This window comes from Populus trichocarpa, chromosome 19 (genome assembly GCF_000002775.5).
Source record: "Populus trichocarpa isolate Nisqually-1 chromosome 19, P.trichocarpa_v4.1, whole genome shotgun sequence".
In the NCBI taxonomy this organism is placed as follows: Eukaryota; Viridiplantae; Streptophyta; class Magnoliopsida; order Malpighiales; family Salicaceae; genus Populus; species Populus trichocarpa.
The window spans coordinates 4,794,996-4,822,189 of NC_037303.2; the positions used below are offsets into that span (position 1 = coordinate 4,794,996).

The 27,194-nt window shown below is 30.5% G+C and overlaps 3 protein-coding genes across 5 annotated transcripts; 2 read left to right on the plus strand and 1 right to left on the minus strand.

Moving 5' to 3' along the window:
- Nucleotides 1–10,737: 10,737 nt before the first annotated feature.
- On the plus strand, nucleotides 10,738–11,589 carry LOC7491039 (uncharacterized). The gene is made up of 2 exons (XM_024591178.2): nucleotides 10,738–11,142; nucleotides 11,279–11,589. Exons 1-2 carry the CDS (start codon nucleotides 10,978–10,980, stop codon nucleotides 11,381–11,383), a joined length of 270 nt encoding a protein of 89 aa, XP_024446946.1. The 5' UTR covers nucleotides 10,738–10,977; the 3' UTR covers nucleotides 11,384–11,589.
- A 796-nt stretch (nucleotides 11,590–12,385) lies between these two features.
- Nucleotides 12,386–15,390, minus strand: LOC7469882 (uncharacterized). Its single transcript, XM_002325803.3, has 3 exons — nucleotides 14,907–15,390; nucleotides 13,755–13,823; nucleotides 12,386–13,275 (listed from the first exon to the last, which is right to left on the minus strand). The coding sequence occupies exons 1-3, from the start codon at nucleotides 15,297–15,299 to the stop codon at nucleotides 12,661–12,663; spliced, it is 1,077 nt and encodes a 358-aa protein (XP_002325839.2). The 5' UTR covers nucleotides 15,300–15,390; the 3' UTR covers nucleotides 12,386–12,660.
- A 5,644-nt stretch (nucleotides 15,391–21,034) lies between these two features.
- On the plus strand, nucleotides 21,035–27,194 carry LOC7491040 (uncharacterized). Of its 3 annotated transcripts, none has more exons than XR_002979232.2 (14): nucleotides 21,035–21,426; nucleotides 21,630–21,692; nucleotides 21,854–21,940; nucleotides 23,208–23,306; nucleotides 23,855–23,950; nucleotides 24,096–24,161; nucleotides 24,267–24,357; nucleotides 24,613–24,680; nucleotides 24,781–24,846; nucleotides 25,463–25,513; nucleotides 25,676–25,740; nucleotides 26,106–26,179; nucleotides 26,272–26,354; nucleotides 26,936–27,194. XR_002979232.2 is itself a non-coding variant. In XM_024590917.2 (14 exons), exons 1-13 carry the CDS (start codon nucleotides 21,241–21,243, stop codon nucleotides 26,327–26,329), a joined length of 1,083 nt encoding a protein of 360 aa, XP_024446685.1. In that variant the 5' UTR covers nucleotides 21,035–21,240; the 3' UTR covers nucleotides 26,330–26,354; nucleotides 26,936–27,194. The 3 variants fall into 3 exon arrangements, 2 of the variants coding, with proteins under 2 accessions (XP_024446685.1, XP_002325420.3); XM_024590917.2 differs by having other exon boundaries at nucleotides 26,106–26,192; XM_002325384.4 differs by lacking the exon at nucleotides 26,106–26,179 and having other exon boundaries at nucleotides 21,037–21,426.

The window sequence follows — 27,194 nt, forward strand, 5'->3', positions numbered from 1 at the left end:
TGCCCTAATTTCATGAAAAGCAAATTATTCTTACAAGAGAAGACAACTTGTGAGGAGGCTTGAACAAACTGAGGCTGTTATTTTGATGTTCTAGTTCCCATCAACTGGGGTCTAAAACAAAATGTATTCCCTGTAGGAAAAACACTAAAAACCAAAGGCATAAAGTGGAATTCTCCTACAAAAGGTGGGATGCTTCCCTTTCTTTTTGAATTCTTCAATCGAAATGGCTACTAAAATCCAAAACTAGTAGTGAAATTTAAATGGAAAACCTTGAAAACCACTTTGGAAAAAGAAACTTTCAATGGAACTAACAATAAGAAAAAAAAAAATGGGACCAAGATGTTGAAAACAAGAGAGACATGAGCTTATGGGAGAGGCCACTAGGGAGAGTTTTGATGGAAATCCGTCTCAGAATCTGTGACATCCCACCACTTCCATAAGCACAGCTCATGTAAATCGATTCCTTCTTGGTTGGGAATCTCGTAGATTCCACTACGCTAAAGAAGCACTAACTTTTGTTATGGGATCTTTGCCAAAAATAAAAACTCTCTCCTTTTGTATTTTCCATCGGCTTATGTTACATAGCCTCCAGTTGCTTCAGTGATCGCCATCGTCATTGATAGAGCTTAAACTGTTTTCATTTATTAAGGAAATCTCTTTTCATTTGAAGGTGTTTGTTTCCGTGGTAGCTTTAATTTTTAAAGCAAATCGCTTGAACTAAGCGTTTGTTAATATGAAAAAAGTAATTTATTGTTTGGTGGGATCCATAATTTTTTTTCTCAAACCACTGTTTCGCACACGGCAACTAAGAGCTGCTTCTCATGCAATTCACCTGGGCAATGTTCACTTCTTGAAGTGAACAGTGCCCATGCCAGGTGAATTATTCACCTGGCAACACGAGAAGCAACAGTGCCAGGTGAATTTCACGTGGCACTGTTCACGTGAACAGTGTTCATTGGACCGCGCCTGATCCGGTAAAAAAAATTATTTTTTTTAAAATTGTGTTTTACTCAAAAAACTAGTATTTAATATTATTTAATAACACTATATAAATTAGAAGAACATCGCATGATGACGTAGCATTTGTGGAATTAGATCGCAATTCCAATTTTGTTTTTAATGATATTTTACCTGCTTTTGTTACACGCTCAAAAAAACAATGGAAACTATAGTCCTTATCAGATGAATTTCATACGTGATGAAATTGTAGATAAGTTAATAGAATAATAAAAAATATTTGATATAAAATATTATTTATTTAATGATGTAATAATGGTAGTTAAATCTACAATATTTGAATTAAAAACCATCAATATTAATAAATATCTTTTTTAGTTATTTTATAACCTAAATTTAAAAAGAATGTTTAACCAAATATATTAAACTACTTTTTATTTAATCTCAATTTCAATCATAATTTTAACCAATTATATAAAAATACCAAACCAATCTCAATAAAAAATAATTTTTATAAAACAACTTTTTTTTCCGGCAACGTTAATCGAGTCCCAAAGCCCTGGTGTCCTAGCTGGCTTATGCATCTTATTTACGATGCCCAATGTTTAGTGGTGGGAGGTAGAAAAGTCTAAGAATTGAACGGCCTTTGCCTCAATAAATCTCAAGCCGCATCAAATTTCTAAAAGTCATTTATTAGATAACTCGGTTTTTAGTCATACTAGCATTTATTTCTAAGTCGAAAGTTTTGACAAATTATTTACAAGACATGAAACTAGCATAAAAATACTCTAATCATTAATAAATAAATAAAAAACTATAGATTCGATTAACCTTTATATGAATTAAAAAGTCAACTTTCTTGATTTAAGAAAAAATCGAAGTTTCATTAATTCTATAAACGAGTTCTTAGCTAACCATAACCTATTTCTCAAAGTATTCTACCTTCCAAAAACTCATCTATATTTCTATTTCAGAGTGAATAATCAATACTAATGTTGGGATTCCCTAACACGTATAAAACGTTTAGTTTTATACTTGATAGGAGGCACACACTATGCCAAGGACATAGTCGGATTTTTTTCAAACATAAAAAAAAATAAATCGGGCAGTGATAATTTGAATCAAGTCAAGTTAACTAGACAAACTCATGATTTAGACTAAAAGATCAGGATAACCATGCAAAAGTAAAAACAAAAAAAATTATAGAACTCTATACTCAATAACTTAATATCAATAGATTAGATTGAATAATATATATATATATAAGAAAAAAAACATTAAAGAAAAAACCCTAGTCAACCCTGGCTCGCTCAACTAACCCACAACCCGCAACATGAGAATGGGAGAAAAAAATAAATTTTAAAAAAGACCTAGGAAAAAAAATACAAAAGTTAAATCAATAAAAACAAATGATAAAAAAAACAAAGTCATCCCGAGTTAACTCAACTAACCCACAACTCGAGTTAAACCCACATAAAGGAAAACAAAAATAAAACCACAAAACTCAAGGCCTAATAACTTAATGTTAAATGATGCAGTTTAAAAAAAAATCGATCTCAAAAAAGTAAAAAAAAATCCTGAGTCAATCCGAGTAAATTTGACTAATCCGCTACACTAGATATGAGATTGGGATAAAAAAAATATATTAGTTAAAAAAAGACCATAAAAAAGACTAAATTTAAATAAAAAAACATCAAAAAAAAAAACTTGCATCAATCTAGGATAACTTAACTAACTTGCGATCTAGGATAACCCCACATAAAAGAAAATAAAAAAGACCACAAAACTCAAGGCTTAATAATATAATTTCAATCATGAAATTGAAAAAAAAAAAAAACCTGAGACATGGGATATGAGATTGAGATAAACCCATTAAAAACAAATTAAAAACAAATCACAAAGCTCAAAACCCAAAACCCAATAACTCCATATAAAAGAAAGTGAAAAAAATCACAATGCTCAAAACCTAATAACTTCATAGAAAAAGATTGAAGTTAAATCTATCTACTCTTTGAGAATTGTCACCCTGATGATCATGAGATCGAGATTACATCATAAAAGACAAATAAAAAAACCCACTAAGCAAAACCCTTAATCATACAAAATTAAAAAACAAAACAAATACCATTCAAAACAATGAGGACCAAATATGATATAACACTAAAATGAAAGAAAATAATGAGGGACTAAATTGAAATTTTAAAAAAATATAAAAAATAGCAATCAAAAGAATGAGGATTAAATTAGATATAAAAATTAAATGAAATATAATACCTATGGAAGAAATTAAAAAATAAATGAAGTTAAAAAAGCATCAAAAGCAAAAGAAAGAGCAATTAAAAGAATGAGAATCAAAATTAATATAAATATACATTGAAGAACACAATTGATTTTTGGATGGGCTGACATGAAAATCGAGGCAATGAGAGAGAATAGAAAGAGCGGAAGAAAAAAGGCTCACCGGAGCCTAAGTACAGTTTCATCGCTAACACGTGTCACACCACCATGAAGAGGATAATACATCACTTCAATTGTCGTTGTAGACAAAGGCATTTCAACACTGGAAGGCGTCGTATGCTTGCCTAAATAGCGTGGGCACCTTCCACTTGGTGGTTTATGTGCAACACATGTCAACCACCTTTTTTAATTAATTTTATATACGCAAAGACTTAATTGCCCCTCATCTTAATAGATAATTACAAAAAAAACATATCAAAAAGTCTGAAGTGCCCCTAATCATACACTTTTTGTTTTTTTTCTTTCAAGGGAAATGTGGTCAATTTACAATGCATCCAAAGCATGAAATGACCTGAAAGGCCTTAACCCTAGTTATGTTTTTATTTTATTTTTAGAGGTATTAAAGTCATTACTTTGTGCATCAAATATGTAAAAAGACTTCTTTATCCTCATGGAATTTGAAGTTTGTGTATACAGTAAAAGTCTAATGTCTTTTAGTGTTTTTTTATAACTTTTATGTCATTAATTTACTCCATATTTAATAGTTGTTACTAGTTATTTAGTCTACGTTTCGTCGTGGGTTAGATAATTTTTTTCTCCAATAAAAAAATTAAATATGAGGATTCTCTAACTCGTTTTTGGATATAAAAAAAATAGCAAAAAAAAATAAGGACCAAAATTGAATATAAAAATTAAATGAAATAAAATGATGAGGGATGAAATTGAAAAAAAATCAAGAAAATGACAAAAAAACAAAAATAAATAGCAATAAAAAATGAGAATAACATTGGATATAAAAATTAAATTAAATAAAATACTTATGGAAGAAATTGAAAAATTATTAAAGTTAAAAAAAAACATCAAAAGCAAAAAAAAAGAGCAATTGAGAGAATAAAAACTAAAATTAATATAAATACAAATTGAAGGACACAATTGATTTTTGGATTGGCTGGCATGAAAATCAAGGCAATAAAAAAGAATAGAGAGAGTGGAAGAAAAAAGGCTCACCAGAGCCTAAGTACAGCTTCATCGCTAACACGCACCCTATCACCATGAAAAGGATGATGTGTCACTTCAATCGTTGTTGTAGACAAAGGTATTTCACCACCAGGAAGCATTGCATACATGCTTAAATAGCGTGGGCACCTCCCACTCGATGATGCATGTGCAGCACATGTCAACCACCTTTTTTTAATTAATTTTATATATATGCAAAGACTTAGTTGCCCCTCATCCAAATAGATAATTACAAGAAAAAAAAAACATATCACAAATTTTGAAGTGCCCTTAATCGTAAGCTTTTGTTTTTTTTTCTTTTAAGGGAAATGTGGTCAATTTACAATGCATCCAAAGCATGAAAATGACCTAAAATCTCTTAACCCAAGTTATGTTTTTTTTTTTTTAACTTTTAGGGGTATTATAGTCATTACTTTGCGCATCAAATATGAAAAATGACTTCTTTATCCCTATGGAATTTGAAAATGACAAACATATACTATGGAAAAGACTTTTACATCCCTAGAGCTATGTTAACTGAGTTTTTTAGAATGGGAAAAATGGTCAATTTACCGTAGGAATCCACAATAAACTGAGCGTATATGTGTGCAGTAAAATTCTAATGTCTTTTAATGTTTTTTTATAGCTTTTAGATCATTAATTTACTCCACATTTAATAGATGTTACTAGCTATTTGATCTGCGTTTCGTCGTGGATCGGATAATTGTTTTTTTTAGTAAAAAAATTGAATATGCAGGATTCTCCAACTCGTTTTTTGATATAAAAAATTCCAGATCATAAATCAAAATGTTTACACACTGACCTAATTAATTAAATCGATAGTTTTTCAAGAGTTAACTAAGATTAAGCTATTTGATTTCGCAACATAGGCTATGTATCCAATTATGTTTAATAACTTTTTTTCTTATTAGAAATTTTTTATTTAATCAAATGATTATTCATACCAGAAAAAGGTGAAAAAAATCATTAATTAAAACAAATTGAAGAAAACTACGAAGCTCAACTATAAAATAACCCAATGTTGTTTGGCAAGATTGGAAAAAAAAAATTAAACCAATCTAATGTTGAAAGAGAAAACCAGAAAAAAAATAATTTAAGAAATTCAACAAATAAAGAAAAATAAAAAGAAATGTGATAACCTGGGTCTTTTTTAAAATTAGTGAAAAACATTTATAGAAAGAAAATAGATAAAAATAATAAAGCTCAATGTCCAATTAAATAAATGTTGATGTCTGAAACCTAAAAAACATGAGTTTAAAAAAAAATCAAGACAACTCGAGTGAATCATCTAAACCTGGGTTAATTTCTAAAACTCGCACCTTGTGAAACTCTAGACCCAGCTCTATCAAGAAGCTCAATTCAAAACCAATTTAATGTTGGAGGATGAAATTGAAAAAACAAATAATTTAAAGTGAAAAAAATAACAATCAAAATAATGAAAATCAAATTTGATGGGGAAAAAAACCTAAAGATATTGAAATTGTAAGAAAAAAACAATCTAAAAAATTATCTCGAACAAAACAAATACCAATAAAAAAAATAGGGACCGCATTTGAAATATGAAAAAATTAAAGGGTCGAAAATTGAAAAATAAAACTCAATTTTATAAATTAATCCAAATAAAATCAATAGTAATAATAAAAAAAAGACCAAACCTGAGGAATAATAAATTGAAAGAATACTTTGAAAATTTGAAGAGTCAAGTATAGAAATCAAGGAGAAGAGAGAAAAGGAGGGGGAATAAAGAAATGATCATTAGTGCCAAATCAAATGTTCATTGGCCACACACACCACCTTCCCATATAAGGGACATTAAGACGAATCCAACGCCATCACGAAAGGCAGCGTCTGACTAATGAACAACCCCAAACATGCCGCCTGAAAAGCCCAAGGATCGTCCACCCACTAACACGTGATTGCCCGTGTCAACAACTTTTTGTAATAATATTTATTTATATTAAATTACAAATTTTCCCCTAACCCAACCTAATAATAACAACACCAAAAAACCCATGAGTGAAAAGACAATAATGCACTTGAACATAAGCTATAGAAAATCCCACTTTTAAAGGCATGTATGTAAGTCATTTTATTGTTCTAAAAAAAATGAAAATATAAAAATGGCCATATGTGCAAGCTTTGCCAAATTTTGAATCTAAATATATAGTGGTCATTTTACTATGTATTTAGAAATAAAAAGACTTAATGTGTCCCTTAAATCAAGAAAGAACAAATGTGTCCCTTTTATGATTTTGCATTTTAAAGGCAAAAAAGTACTTTCATCGTGGACATACAAAAAGTTCAAAAAAACTATTAATTTTCACTGTGTTTTTCACTTTGATCCCCTGTCTTTCAACTCGTCATCTCGTAACAAATAAGCCTAAATTGACCTATAAATTTGTCCAATAAAAGCTAAATGAAAAAAAGAAAAATGGATAAAAAAAAATATTGTGAACAATGAGTCCACATTGTCTTGTAATAGGTACCACAATGAATTTCCCACACCATCTAGATTTTATTATAATTAATCAACATGTCCAACACTGAAGGTAAAGTTCTAAGTTAATTTTGAACACATGAGAAGAAGGCAGTAGAATTATTGATGTGTTTTCTGATATCATGAGATTTATTAACCGGTGAATGAAAAGATGATATTTGTGTTTAATACAATAAATTAAAAATATATATTAAGCAATAAATAAATAAAAATTGTAAATGTTAATTAAAGACTAAAGTTAGAAGTTAATTTTCCTTGGAAAAAGTAAAAGATAAATACAAATAAAAATATTTTACTTAGTTTGTCCTTTTAATTTTATTCGTTTTCTTTTTTCTTTTCTTTTTTATGTTGGAGAGTTACTATGATTGCTAAGTATATATGTTTTTTATTCTTATAAATAATTAATGCAAATACAATTGATATATTTAAATTTAACAAGAGAAAAATTTCATGTTATAAATTACAATAATCTCTTAGAGCTATTGTCAGATTATAGAAATCATCCAAAAGATTTATTACAATTTAAAAATAGTTATACAAATAATTTTAAAAAATTAATTAATTAAAAATTGAATATAATCTTGGTTTTTGTTCTTTTAATTTTATTGAACAATAATTCTAAAATATTTTATGACATCTCACATGTGCGAAAGCGTGCAAATCAAAATAAATCACAAAATATAAAATGATGCCAACATAACTTTGATGGGCTAAATTAAAAAAGAAAGTTCAATGATCAAAATAGAAAGAATTAAAAACTTGAGGGGCCCGGAAGAATAATGAATGAAATCGGTTCTTGATGAACAAATCTATTGTGTTTTGCCGATATTCTTGAGCAATGAAGTCAATTTTTTTTTTTTTATATTAATGACATTTCCTTTTCTCATATAGTATTTCTTCATTATCCACTATAAATCTTCCTTTTTTCAACTTCATCGTCCCTATATAAAGACGATTTTCCATTCTTTTTTTGTCAAATTTTAAATTCAAATAACTCAATAATAGGATTTTTTTTTTTTTTAGAATTTAAGTGTTGATGAATTATTCTTTCAAGAGGTTACTTGATTTCGGCGGGTAGAGTTGAGAAGGCAAAATATTAATAATATATTAGCACCTAATTGATATAGGAATATTCACATAATACTTTAGACAAATACATATTAATAAGAACTCTAAAACGCGTAGGTTCTTCACTATAGCAGCAGTTTGTTTTTTTTTTTATTTTATTTTGTTTTTTTTTTAACATGTTTTTTTATGGTTTTTTTTTACCCAAAATTGATTTCTTCTTCTTTTTTTTGTTTCTTTTCTTTTCTTAATTTTTTTGTTTCAAAATTATCTTTGCTAAATTTTTTTAAATATTAAGCTGGTTGAAAATTTAACTATGTAGTTTTTTTCTTTAAAACATTATGGATTGCTATAATATTCTCATACATTGTTTTTTTTTAATGATTTCTTTATTCTTTTTTTTTTCAAAATGGTCTTTGTAGATTTTATTTTTTTTATATTAAGTTGGTTGAGAATTTAGCTTTGTAGTTTTTTTAAAAAAAAAACATTCCCCAATATATTTTTTTAAAAAATTATCTTTATCGAATTTATTTCTTCAATATTGAGCTGGCTGATAATCTAGCTTTGTAGTTTTTCTTTTTTTTCCAAAATTATCATTTTTTACATATTTTATTATTATTATTATTATTATTTGTCTTTTTCTTTAAAACACTGTAGCTTTCCTCACGTGTTTTTTTTTCGCTTTTGTTTCCTTTTTTGTACATTTTTTTTCATTTCTTTTACCCAAAATTGACTTCTTTGTTTTTTTTAAGATAGCCTTTGTCGGTTTTTTTTTATATATTAAGCTGGTTGAGAGATTAGCTTTGTAGCTTTTTTTGAAATAAAAAAAAAACACTATGGATTACTACAGTGTTTCCCTTACATGATTTTTGTTTGGCTACAGTGTTTTCCCCATATGTTTTTTTCAAAAAATTATCTTTGTTAAATTTATTTTTTTCAATATTGAGTTGGTTGAGAATTTAGCTTTAGCTTTAGCTTTCCCCACTTTTTTTTTCATTTTTTTAAATTTTCCCCACGTTTTTTCATTATAATTATAATTATAATTATTATTATATTGTATTATATTATATAATTGTTTTTTCCTTTTGTTTTTTCCTTTTAATTTTTTTATGAATTTTTTTTTATTTAGTTTGTTAATGTTATTTTTTTTTTATTTAGTTATCAGATTTTCATGATACGAATCTCGGGTTTGATGGGTTAACCTGATTTGACGAGTTATTTTTTTCATTTAGTTTAGTTTGTTAAAGTTAATTTTCTTTCTATTTAATTATCAGACTTTCATACTTTCATGACACGTATCCTGGGCTTGACGGGTTAACTTAGTTTGATGGGTTAACCCGGTTAATTCTAGGTAAACCCGTCATTTTTTTTTCTATTTAGTTATCAAACTTTCATAACGCAAATCCCAGGTTTTACGGGATAACCTGGTTTAAAAGGTTGACCCAATTAATTCAATTTTTTTTTCCTTTTCTTCATTAGTGTTTTCCTTCCAATTAATTTTTGTTCTTTGTTTTTTTTAATTAATCTATTTAATTATCACACTTTTATGACACGACCTTATAGCCAGACCCACATCCAGTATTCTTGGGTTCGGTGTTACAGTCAGACTCACTTAAACTTGGGTCATACAAGTTTAATTTTATTATTAATATTATAAATATTACTCTTAGGTCAGGCGTTGTAGCCAAACCCAAGATTCTTGGGTATAACTTTGCAGAAAAACCCAATATTTTTAAATTTTTATTTTTTTAATATTTTTTATGCAAAAAAAATAACCCGCGGCATCGCGCGGGTATCAAAGCTAGTTATATACTATGGTGCGTGATATATAGGAAAATCTCCATTGCTTCTTAACCATTAATCAAACCAATTTTCTAGAAGTTTTTTTTCTTTTCTTTTACAGGCATGCAAGTGGATCCTTCTCTTTTGTTTTTTAAGCAACATAGTCATTGAAAAAGCACAACGAATAGTACAAATGATTTTTAGGTTAATTTAGCGTAATTGTTGCGGTTGTTTTTTAAAATATTTTTCATTCAGAAATATATTAAAATAATTTTTTTTATTTTTTAAAAATTATATTTGATATCAGCGCATCAAAATGATCTAAAAATACCAAAAAAATATTAATTTAAAATAAAAAAAATAAAAAATTTTATTTTTTTTCAAAAACGCTTTTGAAACGCAAAAACAAACAGGGCCGATCGAACCATGATTAGATCATGATTTTAGGTTTATTAATTTCGTTGTTTAATATTGTGATGGAAAATATTTTTAAAAATAATTTTTATTTAAAAATATATTAAAATAATAACTTTTATTTTTATTATTTCTATCATCATATATAAAAATCATCTAAAAAATCATAAAAATATTAATTTAATATTTTTTTAAATTAAAATAAAAAACTTTAAAATGCATCAACACTCTTATCAAACTCAAATTTCAAGTAAAATATATCATCAACAAATAATTAAATTATGAAAGATAACAATCCATCCAATTTAACTCCCCATCATTATAAATTATCATTTTTTGTTGACTTAGGAAAAAAAAAAAAAGAGGGCGTGAAAGAACATTTGTTCAATCTTGAATTGATACAGGCTTGCTTTGACATTTAAACCATTGACAACGAACTGGTCACTTGAGATAATCAAATTATTATTTTATTATTTTATTATTATTATTATTATGAGAAAATGGGTTCCCACAAATGTAAAAAGGAAGCAATGGATGGCTATCATGGCGAAAGTCGTAGGTGAAGCTGCCATTGACTTGGTAAGAAAAGGCTTGTTGGAAACTTCCTTCAACAAAAACGCGTTTTTACTAATTCACATCTGCAGGATTGCCTTAATAAAGCAAAGCCTCTCATCCTTTGCTTCTAATCTAGAAAAAAAAAAGGGAAAAAAAAGTGCAAAAAGCCTCTCTTTGATCGATTGCTGCAGGATAGACACAAGGGTTTCTTGTTTTGGTGTTTCTCAGAAGATATGTGTCCTTTCAGGTTTATCTTGGTGTTTTTGTCAGCAGTTTTGGCTGGATATTTTGCATGGAAGACAGTGCGATCGTCGCCAGAGATTGACGACATGGTTTCCGATGATTCAACGGCTGAAAAGACTTCATTGGAAGATAAACAAGAATTCAATTCGAAAAGGGTATCAAGGATTCTTTTCTTGTTCTTTATCTTTATGATCCCTTGGGTTTAATCTTTCGCTTTCAAAGAAATCTTGTTTTCTTTCCTTCTCTAATTACAGGTCTTGAATATTTCTTGTTATTTGATTTTCTTTTCAGATGATTCAAAATGGATTCTGGGTATTTGTCGACATGGCCAGTGGGAGCTACTTGTGGAGGAATTTGAAGGAGATGAAGAAAGATGCGACCTTGAAAAGCTCGTAAGGTTTAATCAATGGGATCTGTTTGGATTTCCTTCTTCTTTTTTGTAAATAATAAGATCTCTGTATCATAACAGTGGGGGGAATTTGTGCTGTTGAGGATGGGAGGAGGGGGCTGTGTTTTGCTAGTTGCTAGTCAAGAGATGTCAAAACATGCTGCAACTGTAGAATGTCAATTGAGAATCCTTCGATTAATGGATATTAACTTTACCACCACATTTTGAAATCCCATAGATTCCATAGAAAAACTCTGGGTGTTTGTAAGTGTAGTGTAACTTTGTTTTTAAAAAATTTTAATTTTTAATTTTTAATTATTTTTATTTTTTTTTACGTTTTTAGATTATTTTGATATACTGATATTAAAAATAAATTTTAAAAAATAAAAAAAATATTATTTTTAAACAAAAAAAATATTTGAAAAACAACTTTTATAGTCATCCCAAACACTAAGTAAGTAATTGAATATATAATGAAGGTTATTTTTCAAAGTATTTATCAATCTAAAATATATTAAAATAATATTTTTATCATTTTTAAAAAATTATTTTTAACATTTACACGTCAAGATAATTTAAAAACATTAAAAAATTAATTTTAAATAAAAAATTTAATTTTTTTAAAAACATGATGTAAATTTCATTCTCAAATATTATCTAAAAACCTGTTTAGTATTGTGATAATAGATGTTTTTCAATATATTTTTTACTTGAAAATATATTGAATTGATGTTTTTTTATTTTTTTAAATTTATTTTTTATATAAACATGTTGAAATGATATAATAACATAAAAAATAATTAATTTTAAAAAAATTAAAACGAAAAAACAAAAATGCTATAAATCTCCAATACCACAAAGCTTGACTGAATCCTGTCGGTCTGTCAAACGTGATAAAAGCATAGCTACACCTGCCGCGGAAAATTTAATCTGCCAACTTGCAGGGCTTATACTTAAATATGCAGCGGCAAATAGTCCAGATCCAACAGTTACATTCGCAACTCTCAAACTGAAGGCCTTAAAATTTGATTTAATTTCTTGACAGCTCTTAAAACGAGAGGAGCACAGAATTATTGGCATTATATAAAAAGAGGGCAAGCTAAATACAACCTAAAAGGGAGGGGGAGGAAATAAAGAAAGAAAAAGAAAAAATCCCATCTAACAAACTGGCACTGATGCTATACTGTGCATTAGAACATATGTACGAGGATTTTCAGAGAAGAAATATCATTAATGCAAGGCTTATGTACAACCAGTAGTGGCAGCAACACCAGCAGGAAGAGCTTCAGTTTAGGTCCGCTTGCAGCTTAATAGACATGTACAAAAGTGTGACAAGAGCACCGTGTGGGAGTGGAGCGACCCTCGCAAGATTTGAACCAACACACAGGGCCACCACCACCAGAGCAACCACACTGCTGCTTGTCTTTCCACAGGCCCAGCTAGCAAATTGGAGACACAGAACAAGCAGAATCCCACCTCTCCCACCCAAAATCCATGCAATGAAATAACCAATCTTATACCCAGCATCCAATTGTCTGTCGAACAAAGCCATGAGACTACTGAAGGTAAGAGATGATAGAGATCCAAGAGTCTGCAGTAAAAAGAGGGATAAAAATGCAGATCTTAGCACTTCGCTAAAGGGTCCTCTTTCCTGATCTAGGCTTCCTTCTTCAGCCTCCTCTTCTGTGTCACTGTAGAAGGAAGGGTCCTCGCTCACGTTATAGTGCTCCCAATGTGCCCCACTTCTCATTTTCCGCTTCATTTCAGCCCATTTGTAGATCCTTCCCCAGTCTTCAACTTCGGGAGTATAATAGTGTCTTTTACTATATGACCTGCCAGTATCTTCTTGAAATCTAAGTACTCGATCATACCGAGCCCTTGTCACTTCATTAAAGAGTATCTATTCCGGAAAGAGTTTGTAAGAAGGTAAATATATAGTCTGGAAAATGGAAAATAAGATGATATGACACCCAAGAAGCTAAAAGCCCCCAGCAAAAGGAGCAAGAGAAAAGGAAAACAATGGCAACTTCTACATTGCACTTGGTCAAGACCTTAAATATCATCAACTCACACACTCACTATATCCAAGTGGGCTTGGGAAAAAATAGATATGGAAAGTCAGTTTTCCAATGCTAAACTTCCTTTGCCTCTTAATTTTTCCATGCAACGAACTCACTGGCCGTTGCTAAAATTTTCAATCAAGATCAGTACACCACTTGAATTCTTTCAGTCCAACAAGGCTCACGATTCTATCCTACTGAACCCAAACTTGTTTTTCTCCATATAGGAACATAGACAGAACAAATTAAGTTGTTATCTTTCTGATAAAATCAGTAATTAGCAGAACAGAAACCATGAAGGTTATTAAGGATTACTCACTTCATATGCATGCCGAACACTCTTGAACAGCTCACAAGCTTGTGAATGCTTGCTAACATCAGGATGATACTGTAACCATAGTAAAAAGTTAAGTGTCAAGGACAGAATCATTAGCGATCAAAATTTATGGCAATCTTTAATGAAACTTCCAACAGAAATGAAATTGAGAAGTAACTATTTGTGGTAAATGACAGTCAATATCCAAAGCCTCCATCACAAGGCTGAAAGAAGGTATAGATAACATGAATCATAGGCGGGGTAGAGAGAGACTTGCAAGAAGTTAAAATGTATCATCATGAATTTAACAAGTGATGCTAAGCGCAAGGACATTGGACCCTAAAATATTGCAGCTTATGCGAGCGCGTGTGTGTTCATGCCAATGCTTGGAGCCCCAAAGAAAGCTCGAGCACTGAAGTAAACCGTGGAGAAACAAATGCGCAGAATTCCTTCTATCATGTCTTGCAGCATATCTGACAAGCAATATACCACAACAACCATGGAAACCCTAAGAAATTAAATTATTAACCAGCTACATCTCCTTCAAATCAACACAATATTCTGACGAAACAAAAGTGAACCTAGACATTCTAGATCATAGCCACTATTTCTAAGCACATCCTAGAATCATTTTCCGACAATCCCATCCATCTATTTCTAACACAGCACTTCAAACTCTTACTCCATAACGGCAAACCAAACCAGAAGTAGCCCTTTTTAAGCACATTCCAGATGGTTTCACTCAATTCTGTTACAACTTTGCCAACACATTTCAAAGAGAATTAACATAACAGACGCGGGCAACAATTAGCAACTCTGCTCACAAACTTTTGAGTTCAGTTATACCTTCTTCCACAAAGCAGTATGGATTAAAGACAGTTTTTTGCACACATTTCTTATTCAAAACCTCCATGATGCTGTTTTAACAAGTTAACAACTCAGTAGAATACCTTAGCCAGCATTAAACCCACAAGTTGTAATTTTAATCAAGACCCCTTCTTTTTTTTTTCTTTTTTTTTTATTTCAACCCTATAATTAATTAAAACACTATTACATAAACTCACTTGTCCTAAAATTAGATTCATGAATCAAGTTCTTGAAATCAAACTAAAACTGTAGTCAGTAATCAGTATTCAAATCAAATAACAGAATCACCTTTCGAGCAAGAAGGCGATAAGCTTTCTTAATATCGGCTGAAGTGGCGGTGCGTTCGAGTCCCAGCACCGCATAATGGTCTTGCTCGCCGCCGTTGAATGCTGCCCATGATGATGATGATGATGATGCAACTACCACTGTTGTTGGGCCCCGCTTGTTGTTTTTCTTGTGATGGTGGGATTTATTGCTACATTTACGGTGTCGGCTCCAGCTACGAGTCGGGGAATTGTGGCCACCCCTGCTGATGGAGCTGGAGGAGGAGGAAGCAGAGGCGTCAATTGTGGCGGGGATGGGTCCCACCAGGAAGAGGTGCGCCTGCATTATCGTTCGTTTCTCAAATGATGCACATGCAGAGAGGACATCAAGTGAGCGCGACACTTGTTTTTCTTCCATTTTTGTTAAATCACAAAACTACTACCTGAAGCTTGGAAGATCTTTCAATTGTATCCCCTGAGCCGTAAATTAATTTAGAGAAATGTTAAAGATTTATTTTTCCCCCCAGAAATCCTGCTCTACTTGTTTCGAGTTTTCACTAATTTAATGGTCTTGTATGTAGTCATAAAGGCCACAAATCACATAGCAAAATCTTCAACAAGTTACATTTTGTCACCAACAATGAGATAAGAAGGATCACAAAGCTTGATAATGAAAAAAAAATAATCTAAAATACTAAAATTAAAATCTAAGAAGGATTTTAGAGAACTTTTATTAGGTTTCACACAATTTGACTTGGGTATAAACTTAACTAAATTAAATAAATTAGTTTATTTTAACTAGATAATAAAAAATAAATAACAAAAAAAATTTGATCAAATTAAAAAAGAGTGATCATGATAATCTAGGAAAAAATATTTTTTTTCAAAAATAAACAAATAATATAGCTCAATTCCCCACTCATTAAATATGGAATGATAAAGTTATGTAAAAAAAACCTAAAAAATTAACTCAAGTCAACTTGAGTTAGTACAACAAACATGTTACATCGGTAATAAAAATTAAGCTAACCTGGGTTATCTTGTCATACTTACAGTCTAGGTCATGAGTTTTTGGATAACCTAATATAAAAAAAAACAATGAAAATCACAAAGTCTGTTTAAAAATAAAAAACACAACGTTAACCCACATTAACTTTTTAAATTCATGATCCCGGTTATTAGACCGAAAGCTATTTAGAAAAATTATGAAACTCAATTATCAATCAATCAAATATTATAGAATGAGATTGAAAGAAGAAATTAAATCATACTAAAGTAATCAAAACAGAAAATAAATATCAAAATTGAAATACAACATAAATTTTATTTTTGATTGAAGGGTGAAATTAAAAAGAAAAATCAATTTAAATAAAAAAAAAGGATCAAAATAAAACAGACAAACAAATTTTTTATTGAAATGTGAAATTGAAAAGAAAAATTAATTCAGCAAAAGGCTCAAAAAAATCAAAAGAACAAGAATCAAATTGAAAAAAAATAATATATGATAAATTGAGATTGAAAAATGAAATTGAAAGCAAATAAAACTTATATAAAAAGGCCAAGAATAAAAATTAAAAAATCAAAAGAATACGAATTAAAATTGAAATATCAATAACAAAGAGAGTTAAGCTGTAATTTTCAATGAAAGAGAAAGAAAATAAGAAAAAAAAAGTCACTTCAGCAATAAATCATCCCTTCAACGTTGACACATGTCGCACCAACAAAAAAAGAACGCAGCAGTATTTTCAACGACACGATTAAATGGTATTTTTGAACTCCGACGAGTGTATCACATGTGATTATATCTTTTTATTTTCTTATTATTTTTATATATAATCAAATGCCAAATTATCCGTAAACTAACTTGATAATAAATAAATAAAACATTTGACACTAGTTTTAATTTTTTTTTCTTTTAAGATCACTTTAATTATTTCACTATATACTTTGTTTTATATATATATATATATATATCAAATTGTTTCTGGACTAAGATGATGATAATAAAAAAAATTCATTGTGAAAAATATAAAAATTCCCCTTAACATCTATTTTAATTTTTTTACTTTCAATTTAATTATTTCATTGTGTTTTAAAATAAAAAATAATATGTTTGTCCAAAAACCGAAGGGCTTGTGTAATAACTTTCACTTCCCCGATAACAAGTGTTAAGTTTTGTTTTATGAGAAGGGCCTTTGTTAATGCTAGATGATCCAATGTAACCTTAAAATGGAACTGTTGACAGTAATAGAAGGCTGCAGATAATTATTTAAATTCCATAATTCTTTGTAAGCATATTTGAGCTCCTGTTAAATATTGTATCAGTAGCAGAAGGAGAGATTGGCTACCAAGAGAAAAACCAAAGAAGAAGAAGAGAGAGATGGCAATCTGATGGTGACTCTAGCCAACATATCAGCAAATCTGTGCCAATGGCAACACATAGCGTGCCATCCAGAACGCCTGAGCAGCGACCTAGTCTTGCTGCATCTGATCCACCTTGGCCGCCTTCTTGCTCTCTCTTTCCGGGCCTATCTCTGCTAGAACCCCAGCCCTGCCAATCTCTCCGATCTTTATTCCGATTCAGATAATGATTGATGGATTATTGTGCCGTTGCCGTGAAATGAAGCCGGTCCTTGTGTCTTTGTTTAATAAACAGGAGAGGGATAGATTGTATTGCCAAGTCTTATCTGATTACTCCACCCTTTGCTCAATCTGTGGAAGGACACTTCCCTCGTGTAAGGCGGTATTTGGTCATATGATGCGTGGGCATCCTAAGCAGAGGGTCTTTTCCACCGACCTGAGAAGGAGGAAGAAGAAGGTGAGCAGCAGAATTTACAGAGACAGGTTAGTAGCTAAGAACCCACCCCCATTGAATCCTGAAACAGAGACCTTGCAGGAGAGGCACAATGATCCAACGGGAGTTACAATTTACATAAACACATGACATGGTGGTGATTTCTTGATTCAAAGACAGGAAGTGAAATTCTTTACCTCGTGAACAGCCACCCTGTGGCGGTAATGTCTGTCTGAAATGCCATGGACAACGACCTCGTGCAAAATGCTCGTAAATATCCGCATCAAACTAAAAACCAAATCCTTTTGTCTTCGATCGATGGTGTCTGTGGTTTACAGAAGCAAGTTGGGTTTATATAGATGCAAGAAAACTCCATTCAATATCTTTGTTTTTGCTAGATAATTTCGCCATTAAAACCTTTCCCGAATTCTCACATATTTTTGCCATGAATGACTTCTCTTATTAGACTATGAAATCAAGGATTTTAATTCAAAAGGAAACCTGCAGATATTACCTTCTCTGTTTGTGGATTTGTATCCTCTTTTGTTTTGTTGTTCCTTTTTTGACCTGATCATCACCAATTTATATTTTAATGGTTTAGATTAAATGAGATTAAAAAAAATTAATATTTACATTTTATGTTATTAAAATACTTTAGATTCTCATAAATATGTTGTATAGAATTAAGCATCTTTTTATTAAACATTTTGATTGAGTATTTAAATTCATGATCTCATGATAATGTGTTTTTTTACCAAAACATTTAATTGTAAATAGAAAATATAATGCAATAAAGATGTTTAATTTTCATTTAATTAGATTGAAATAAAAATATTTCTTGCAAGAAAATTAATAATCCTAACTCCATTGAAAAAAAAATTCTAGTATAATTCTTTTTTTTATTAATATTTTTTTTCAAAAAAGTTTTCCTTTCAATTAAAATCTCGTTATCTCATTAATGCCTTCCTTTTTCTTTGTAATTTTTTTCCAAAATAATCATTTAAAAAAAAACTTATCAAAACCATAAATGGCAATTTTAGTAAAATAATGAAAAACATATATTTTGATATTTCTTACACGAATGTATTAGAAAAGAAAAGAATGATATACTATACATGCACTATATTAAAAAAAAAAACAATTTGAAATCAATTTTTTTAACTAATTATATGATTATAAAAAAGCATTCGCGAACAAAACAATAAATAAAATCAAGAACTAAAAATATGTTTCGTTTTTAAAAAGTATCTTTATTATTCACGCAATATTTCTTGTTTTTTTACCTAATTTTTTTTTTATAAGAGCCATAATCCGCTTAATAAGAAATTCAAAAAACATTATTTGTAGCAACTATAATAACTTGAACTTTATTTTCATGATGGAAAAAAAAAAACTTCATGAAAATTCACATAAAATAATTAACACAAAAAGGCAAGAATCTCATTTGAAAAATCAATATTTAATTAATTGATATCTAATAAAATAATATCTCAAATATAATTTTGATCAAACTTTAAAAAAAATTAAAAAATCATGAATAACTATATAAAAAAGTGTCTGCTAATATCATAAAAAATTGTCATAATCTTATTCAAAAACAAATTTTAAAACTAAATGGTATTTAATGGAATAATTTTAAAAAATAAATGGTTGACCTAAGGGTTGTTTAGTAATTTTAAGAGATTAAATATTATTAAAAAACTATTGACACGTGTAATGCAAATATCAACTCGTGATGATTCTGCACCATTCAGGAGGCATATGTTGGATCGATTAGTTATCAAAATCAAGCATATGTGTTGGTGTTTGAAGCGGTGCATCATCCTCTTCATGTTAGTGTGGTGTACGCCCGTGGTGGATATGCAATATCTTTTTTTTTTCTTTTTTATAACCTAAAAATTCTTGCCGGCCCTTTAAAAAATGATTAAGTCCTTTTTATATTTCTACTAGTTTTAGCTTTTATTTTTTTTATTACTATTTGTTTTGCTTTAATGTTTTTTGAAGTTTTTTTTTTTTTTAGTTTCGTCCCTAGGCATTTTATTTCATTTAATTTTTTTTATCTAATCTCATCCGTATTCTTTTAATTGTTTTTTCTCTGTGTTTTACCTTTTTATTGATTTTGTTTCTCAATTTTATCCATTGTCATTTTATTTCATTTATTTTTTTATCCAATTTTGATCCTCATTATTTTGATTTCTATTTTCTTATCCTTTCTTGATTTTTTTATTTTGTCCCTTACATTTTATTTAACTTAATTTTTTTAATCTAGTTTTGGTCCTTATTTTTTTAATTGCTATTTTTTATTATTTTATTAATTTAATTTATTTTTCAATTTAGTCTGTAATTATTTTTTCATTTAATTTTTATATTAGATTTGATCCTTATTATTTTGAATACTATTTGTTGCATTTAAAAAAAATTTACGATTGAAAGTTTTACTTAGTGATTTTTTTTTGTGTCTACCTTTCTATAAAGTACTCATGGTCTCATAACCTACACTAGTTTAAAATAATAGCCCAATTTACTTTTTGTTTTTATAGGCCCTTTATAAAAAATTATTTTTTTTTAATTTTATCACTTGACATTGGGTAATTAGACCTCGGGCTTCATTATTTGTTCTACTTATCTTTTTGTATGTTTATCTTAATCTCATATCCCGGCTAACGAGTTAGTCAAGTTAATCTGAATTGACTAAGATTTTTTTTTCTCGATTTTTTTATGAAATTGATTTTATTTTTCCAGTTTCATCATTTGACATTAAATTATTGACTCTTGAGGTTTGTAATTTCTCTATTTTTCTTTGTGTCGAGTTATCTTGAGTGCATGTTAATCAAGTTAGCCCATAGTTTTTTTCAATATTTTTTTATTTAACTTCGGTCTTTTTTGCCACGTTTTTTTTTAGAATTTTTTTTTATCTTGATCTTATATCATGGGTGACGGGTTAATCAAGTTAACCCATATTTACTTCGATTTGTTTCTTCAATGTTTTTTTTTTAAAATTTTTTTTTCAGTTTCATTCATTGATATTAGGTTTTTTATTTTCTTTCAATTTTTTTTAAAAAAGTTGTCTTGATTTTATATCCTAGATATTATGTTAGTCAAGTTAATCTAGAATAACTCAAATTATTATTATCTAAATATCTTTTTTATATTAAAAAAAATTTAACATGATATACAACAACCTAATGGGTGAACTATCTAGTCAAATAGAAAACTGATGTCAAAGTGTTTGGAGTGCATTGATATCAGAAAATACCACAATGGCCCCTTAAGATTTTATAATCTACTTATATAATCCAATGGACCTGTCCTATTTTCATTTTCATCCCTCCTTCCTTCAATTTAACATTGGCCATGAAATTGAAAAATCTAGTTCCATCACTCCATGCCTCTTAAGCAGCTGAAAGCGTAGCTTGAGCTCATCTATTTTCCTCATCCTCTTCCATTTTCAAGCCATAACCCCCCTCCAAAAATAAAATAAAATATACTCGGAGTGATTAATTGAATTTATTATTAAGAATATAATAAAGTGCCTGTGGTTGTTGGGTGCTTGCAGTGCGCGGCAATGAAGACCATGGCAATTGCCTACTCGCCCCCTCTGTTTTCGCCCTTTTTAAATGTCAATTTAACAAGGTTATCTTCTTCTCTTTTATTACCATTTTGCCACTCCTCTTTCTCTCCGACTCTCAGTCGTTGTCGTCGTCGACCTCGCTTTCTTTCCATGGCTTCTCCAACCCAGTCTTCCAATCAGGTGAAATGAAATACTTTCACTTTTTTCTTTTTGATAGTAAAAATCATTCCTTTTTGTTCATTCCTTAATGGGTTTAATTTTCTAAGGGATTTTATACTTGTTAGTGCAAGATTTAAAAGCCATACATATTAGAAAGTTGATTTTTAACAGTTTTTGATTAATGGGTTCTTAATTAATAAGTTGTTTTGTTGCTATTTGATCAGGCTGTGTCAACTGGGGATGTTAACACTGATGCCGATGTCTTCCAGTTGATCCGAACTCACCAGGTAGCTTTCTTTTATATCTGTGTTGTGTGTGTTTGTGGGTTGACGTGTAAATTCTTCGATGTTGATAACAATATCAGTATTAGTGGTTATGATCGTATGTGAGCAGAATCACAGATAGTTTTTGAATCTTACTGATTGGTTTCGTGTTTGTGTTATTATAGGAAAATGCAGCTCGGCTTCCCCCGGTTGAAGAAATTAGAACTTTGCTTAATCAGAGCACGCGTGGCATGCTTTCAACTTTTTCTCAGGTTTGTTGTTCATGCAATAGTTAAATATTGGAACTTGTTAATTATATGAGAAAAAATGGAATTAAATTCTTGATCCTTGAAGTGGGCACAACTGAAGGGTGTTGTTCACTTGTTCGTGATGCTAGTGTACTATAATTTATGGTTGTTGTTATCAGCATAGTACGGCTTTATATTTAACATTTCTCATGGAAGGGTGAGAGTTCATAGTCCTCTGAGGGAATCCTTTCATTTTTGTGTTTGATTTGTCTGTTATATATGCATCTTAAATCTGCTTGTATTGGAATGAATGTTGGTGGTCTAATTTGATATTACCAATCCAACAGTAGGACAAAAGGGAGGCTTGTGGTAGGTTTGTAGTTGGTGCAAACCTTGTCACAACCTTATCATGGTACAAATCATGATAATAATAATAAAAGGATTAGAAAAGAATGAGTGCATTCAGAGGAAAGGTGGAGGTGATACCGATTAATAATAAGTTGAGAAAGTGTGTTTTAATTTAGTTTGACATCTTACAATGTAGACATGCAAATACATCAGTTTTAAAAAAGTGATTGGATTCAAGTAGTACGATCAAATTAGGAGAAAAGTGGAACAGAAAATAAGGTAGAATGAAGCAGTAAAAACAAAGAATCGAGTATCATGATAGCTCATAAATATTTTTGTCGTAAACAAAAAAGAAGAATGGAGGAAAAAAAGAATGTAGCTTACTGCAACTATCTGAGACTGGATTTGGTTAAGCTGAATTCAATAATGTTAGTATGCATCCTGCTGAGCACCCCTTGAAGTGTGGATAGTGCTCATCAAACGTTTTTTGCTTGTGGATTTAGGAGAACAATTAAATAAAATAGCTGCCCTTACTCATTTGATTTTTTCCTTCAATTTGTTTATCAGAGACTTTTTTTTGTCCAACCTTTAACTAGTTGCTATGATATAAAAGGATAACTAGTTGTTGTTTTCTGTTGCTTAAACTGGTGAATTAAGAATGGACACTGTAATATGGCTGCTTCCCTTGTAACCCTGTTCATAAATCACAGAATAAAGGTTAATCTGCTACTTGCATAAAGTTCTCTGAATTTAAGGCTGCTGTTATAAACTATATGGTGAATCCAAGGTAAATTATTATCAAACAATGAGTTGATTAGGTACTGATTTTTTAAATCATTGGCTTGCAAAACAAAGCAGTTGGTTTACATTTAAGTGTCAATTCATTGCTTAGACTACTTTCTCGTATGTTCATGGACTTGCTGAAATTTCCTTGATATGACAGAAGCATGAGGGTTATCCATCAGGGTCAATGGTTGATTTTGCATGTGATGCTGATGGATCTCCAATATTAGCAGTCAGCAGCTTGGCAGTTCATACAAAGGTATAATCCATTCACTGTATATCTTGTTCAAATATGCTTTAATTATGAAAACACTTCATGTGATTATAAAATAAAGAACAAATCCAATTGTGATGAGTCATACAGGTAAAGAGATTTATTCATTGATGAGAAAAAGAAAAAATGTGAATGGTGATTGGATTGGTGATAAAATAAATTTAGATTTTAGAGATATACTGCTGTGAAAAATGACAGGTGTGATTCTCTTAGATTGTGAACTTATATATCTATCATTTTTTGTGTTCTTGTACGCTTAAAAATCTGTGAAGCCTTTTGGTAACTGTTAGCTCAAACTTGAATTTTACATAATGATTTTGAGAAATAAAAGTCTGATCAGCAAGATTGATTGATCTCATACTGTTCAAATCTAAATATTTATTGTAACAGTCTTCTGCATGTGCATCTATGTGTGCCATGGAGCCACCAGACTAAGCTGAATTCTCCTTGCTGAATTCTGTTCTTTAACCTATCTGTGGTTCTTTTGGAGGTCCTTGTGTCCTATATGTTTGAAAAATTGCTGCTTTCTGCAGGACCTATTAGCCAATCCTAAATGCTCATTGCTTGTTGCCAAAGATCCTGAAGACAGGACAGATTTAGTAATCACCCTGCACGGTGATGCCATTCCTGTAAGTGTTTTCTCTTTTTCCTTGTGATAATTTCCTAAATGTTTCTGCTTATTAATTTTTACTTTAGCAGATATTGTACCTTCACTGCATCATAATTGTTTTGGGGCGATATGAGTTTTGAACTTTTTTTTGTTCAATTGTTTAGGTTTCTGAGAAAGATATAACTGCAGTTCGAACAGCATATCTTGCAAAGCATCCTGATTCATTCTGGGTAACTTGTTTCCTCTCATTTTCTATCATGCTTCTTTTTTTCCTCAAATGTATTTTTATTGCTATTTATCAAGGTAGAGACTTAATTATCTCTTCCACTATCAAGGTTGACTTTGGTGATTTCCAATTTATGCGCATTGAACCAAAAGTTGCGCGATATGTTTCGGGAGTTGCAACTGCTTTGCTTGGATCCGGCGGTGTGTATACTATCCTGCTGGTTTTGTTTTTCTAAAACACATCATTGTCTATAATTCGTTTCAAGTCATTGGGAGTGGGTTTCGATAATCAAAAAGTCATGGTCGATAGCTCATCAATGGGTTTGCTGTTTTACTGTTGTATACTATTTCTGGCTTACCATGCTTTATTGCCACTTAGAAATTTGTTTATAGCGTTGTTATTTTTTCCACTTCAATTTATTTCATTTTTTTACTTACAATTGTTAATAATGACAGAATTCAGCAAAGAAGAGTACCAGACTGCTAAAGTTGATCTAATTGCTCAGTTTGCCAAACCTGTTGCGGTATATTGCTTATAAATTAGATGCCGTAAATATATGACATATGCCCTGTTTATTATTTCTGTTTCTTTCTTTTCTAAATGAAATCATATGGCTTTGTCAGTCTCATATGAACAGAGATCATGCTGAAGATACAAGACTCATAGTGCAACACTCGACATCAATTCTGGTAATTTTCAATACCATAAATATCATCTTATATATGTCTATTTCATATAAGAAACAGGACAGGTCATTAATTATAAGCCAGAACACGGCGGTTAATTTATTTCGAGGTCAACAAATCTAGTTTTGTGGCTTTGAAATTAGCTGGTCACAAGGGGTCAATAAACTAATTTATGCGTTTGTGAGGAAGAATGAGTTTGATAAGCTTGGTGACACTTTAGCTACTGAGGAAAGGGAGGGAAGGCAATTGCAAACTCTTTCCTTCACTGTATATGATATGCTGTATATGCATGATTTTTTGTTTCCCTTGCGTTTTCTCTGTTTGGGCCAAAATTAAAGAGGGAAAAAAGTATAACTCTTCCTTTCCATTGCATCGAGGATATCTCTTTTATGCATGTTTTAGTATGGCATCTAGACTCATGGTTAAAAGTATGATCATGCTTCTCTTTTGGTTTTCTTTCTTTTTTGTTATTTGATGAACAAAAGAAAAGGAACTTCATGAAAGATTCTTTTATCTAGTCTCTCTGTTTCTCTGTAGTCCCTTCTGTTTTTCCTTTCCCTTCAAAATTGAGCAAACACAGCAAGTAAGATATCTAGGCTGATTTCTTATATTTTATCAGGTGGACTCTGCTTATATGCTGGATATGGACAGTCTTGGATTCAATGTTAAGGTATTGCTATTGAGTGACCATGTAAAGGCCTCTACATGCATTAAAAAATTGCATTTTCTTTATGAGGTTTACTTTCTTGAGAACTGTTTTACCTAGAACTCAAAACTTTTTGGCTGACTCTTTCTCTTCTTAACTCTCAAAATGTTTTGATCTCTTTTGCAGGCTGCATATCAAGGAAAAACTTACAAGCTTCGAATTCCTTTCCCTAGACGTGCAGAAGATAGAAAGTAAGAGTTCTATATTATGTCCTTTTCTTGGTTGGTGGGGTTGACTTTTCAACATTTGCTTCTTCTGCTTCTTCCATTCTTCTTCTTGTTTTTTTTTTTTTTTTTTTTTAATATTCATGAAAAGGTATGTGGGGTGTCTTGTGTAGATATTGGCCAAGCTAATTTGAGGATTTGATTGACATATTTATGGTCATTTGTTCTTCCTGACTTCCTAGGCATTGTTATTAAACCCACCCCTGCCTACTGGAAAACTGATCTTTTGCTTCATAAATTTTTTTACTGGCTTTGATGCCCTGTTGCCAGGGAATCTGAAGGGACATCATCTCCTGCCTCTGTTGAAATCCTTTTGCAATAAAATTATGCAGGTCTATATGTTCTGCCCTGGTTTTGCAGGCCTCCTGGATGACGGAATCTTTCAAACATGCACCATTTTCATATTGTAAATCACAGATGTATTAGTACCTATACTTCCTGTCTGACTGCGTTAATTTATTTTGAATTCTGATAAGTTTGTTTTGTTGTATTCTGTAGGGATGTGAAGACTCTGGTGGTAGAAATGCTTCAAGCTGCGAAGTCTCAAATTAACTGATACCATGCTGAACAGATAGGAAGAGGTTTGTTTAATCTTATTATCCGGCAATGAAAGAAAATTTATCACTCTTGAGCATGGAAAGCTCGTCTTGTTTTCAATGTGACTTTTAATTAAAATACAATCTTGTAAACATGTTATGAGCTTGCATTGCATATCCTAACAACTACGGTTTATTGAGGGAATCAACAAGAGGTTTTTTTTGGCATACTCGAATTTTTTAATCTTCATTTTAAATTTCATATTAAATAATATTGAGCTTGATTTATGTCCTGTAAATCTGAAAGTATTTGCACAAATTTCATTTTACTTTCTAGAATTCCATGTTGATGAAGTTTTTGGAGGATTTGATTTTTTTATATGTCCATCACTACCATCATCACCATTTTTGTTCTTATACTGCTTCTATTGCGCATCACAGTCCTGATTTATTCCAGAATCAAAGCATTCCCAGTACTGAATCATTCACTCTAGTCATTACATTGTATCATCCTGTACCTTGCATAAAACCTTGGGATTACCACATGCTATGAATTCATCTTGGAAGTCATCTTCCTAGTGGGGTGTACCATTCTTCTGAGATGTTCTTTTGTTGTGTCGGTGTAGGATTCTGCACGATGTCAGAAAGTGGATCCTCATGTGTAAATGATGTGACTGTATACGATGTTTCTGGAACACATCACAGACAAATACAAACATCATATCTGTGAACTATACAATCATCTGGCTTTTGGTTTGTTCCTCTCTGAACTGTTGACATTTATCATGTTTTCTAAGAGGTAACATTGTAGAGGGTCAGAATAGAAAAGATCTTGTGTAAGTTTGTAAAGAATGTCCATTTATAGTTGTTCGACACTTTTATTCT

What these genes read in the sequence shown, in the direction of transcription:
- LOC7491039 (XM_024591178.2), top strand. Translation starts at nt 10,978, where the DNA reads ATGTGTCCTTTCAGGTTTATCTTGGTGTTTTTGTCAGCAGTTTTGGCT. An exon ending in AAGAATTCAATTCGAAAAGG is followed by an intron (nt 11,143 to 11,278) that starts GTATCAAGGATT and finishes TTTTCTTTTCAG; the next exon opens with ATGATTCAAAATGGATTCTG.
- LOC7469882 (XM_002325803.3), bottom strand. Translation starts at nt 15,299, where the DNA reads ATGGAAGAAAAACAAGTGTCGCGCTCACTTGATGTCCTCTCTGCATGT. An exon ending in ATCGCCTTCTTGCTCGAAAG is followed by an intron (nt 13,824 to 14,906) that starts GTGATTCTGTTA and finishes CTATGGTTACAG; the next exon opens with TATCATCCTGATGTTAGCAA. An exon ending in GTGTTCGGCATGCATATGAA is followed by an intron (nt 13,276 to 13,754) that starts GTGAGTAATCCT and finishes TTTCCGGAATAG; the next exon opens with ATACTCTTTAATGAAGTGAC.
- LOC7491040 (XM_024590917.2), top strand. Translation starts at nt 21,241, where the DNA reads ATGAAGACCATGGCAATTGCCTACTCGCCCCCTCTGTTTTCGCCCTTT. An exon ending in TGCTTTCAACTTTTTCTCAG is followed by an intron (nt 21,941 to 23,207) that starts GTTTGTTGTTCA and finishes TTGATATGACAG; the next exon opens with AAGCATGAGGGTTATCCATC. An exon ending in TGCTTTGCTTGGATCCGGCG is followed by an intron (nt 24,358 to 24,612) that starts GTGTGTATACTA and finishes TAATAATGACAG; the next exon opens with AATTCAGCAAAGAAGAGTAC.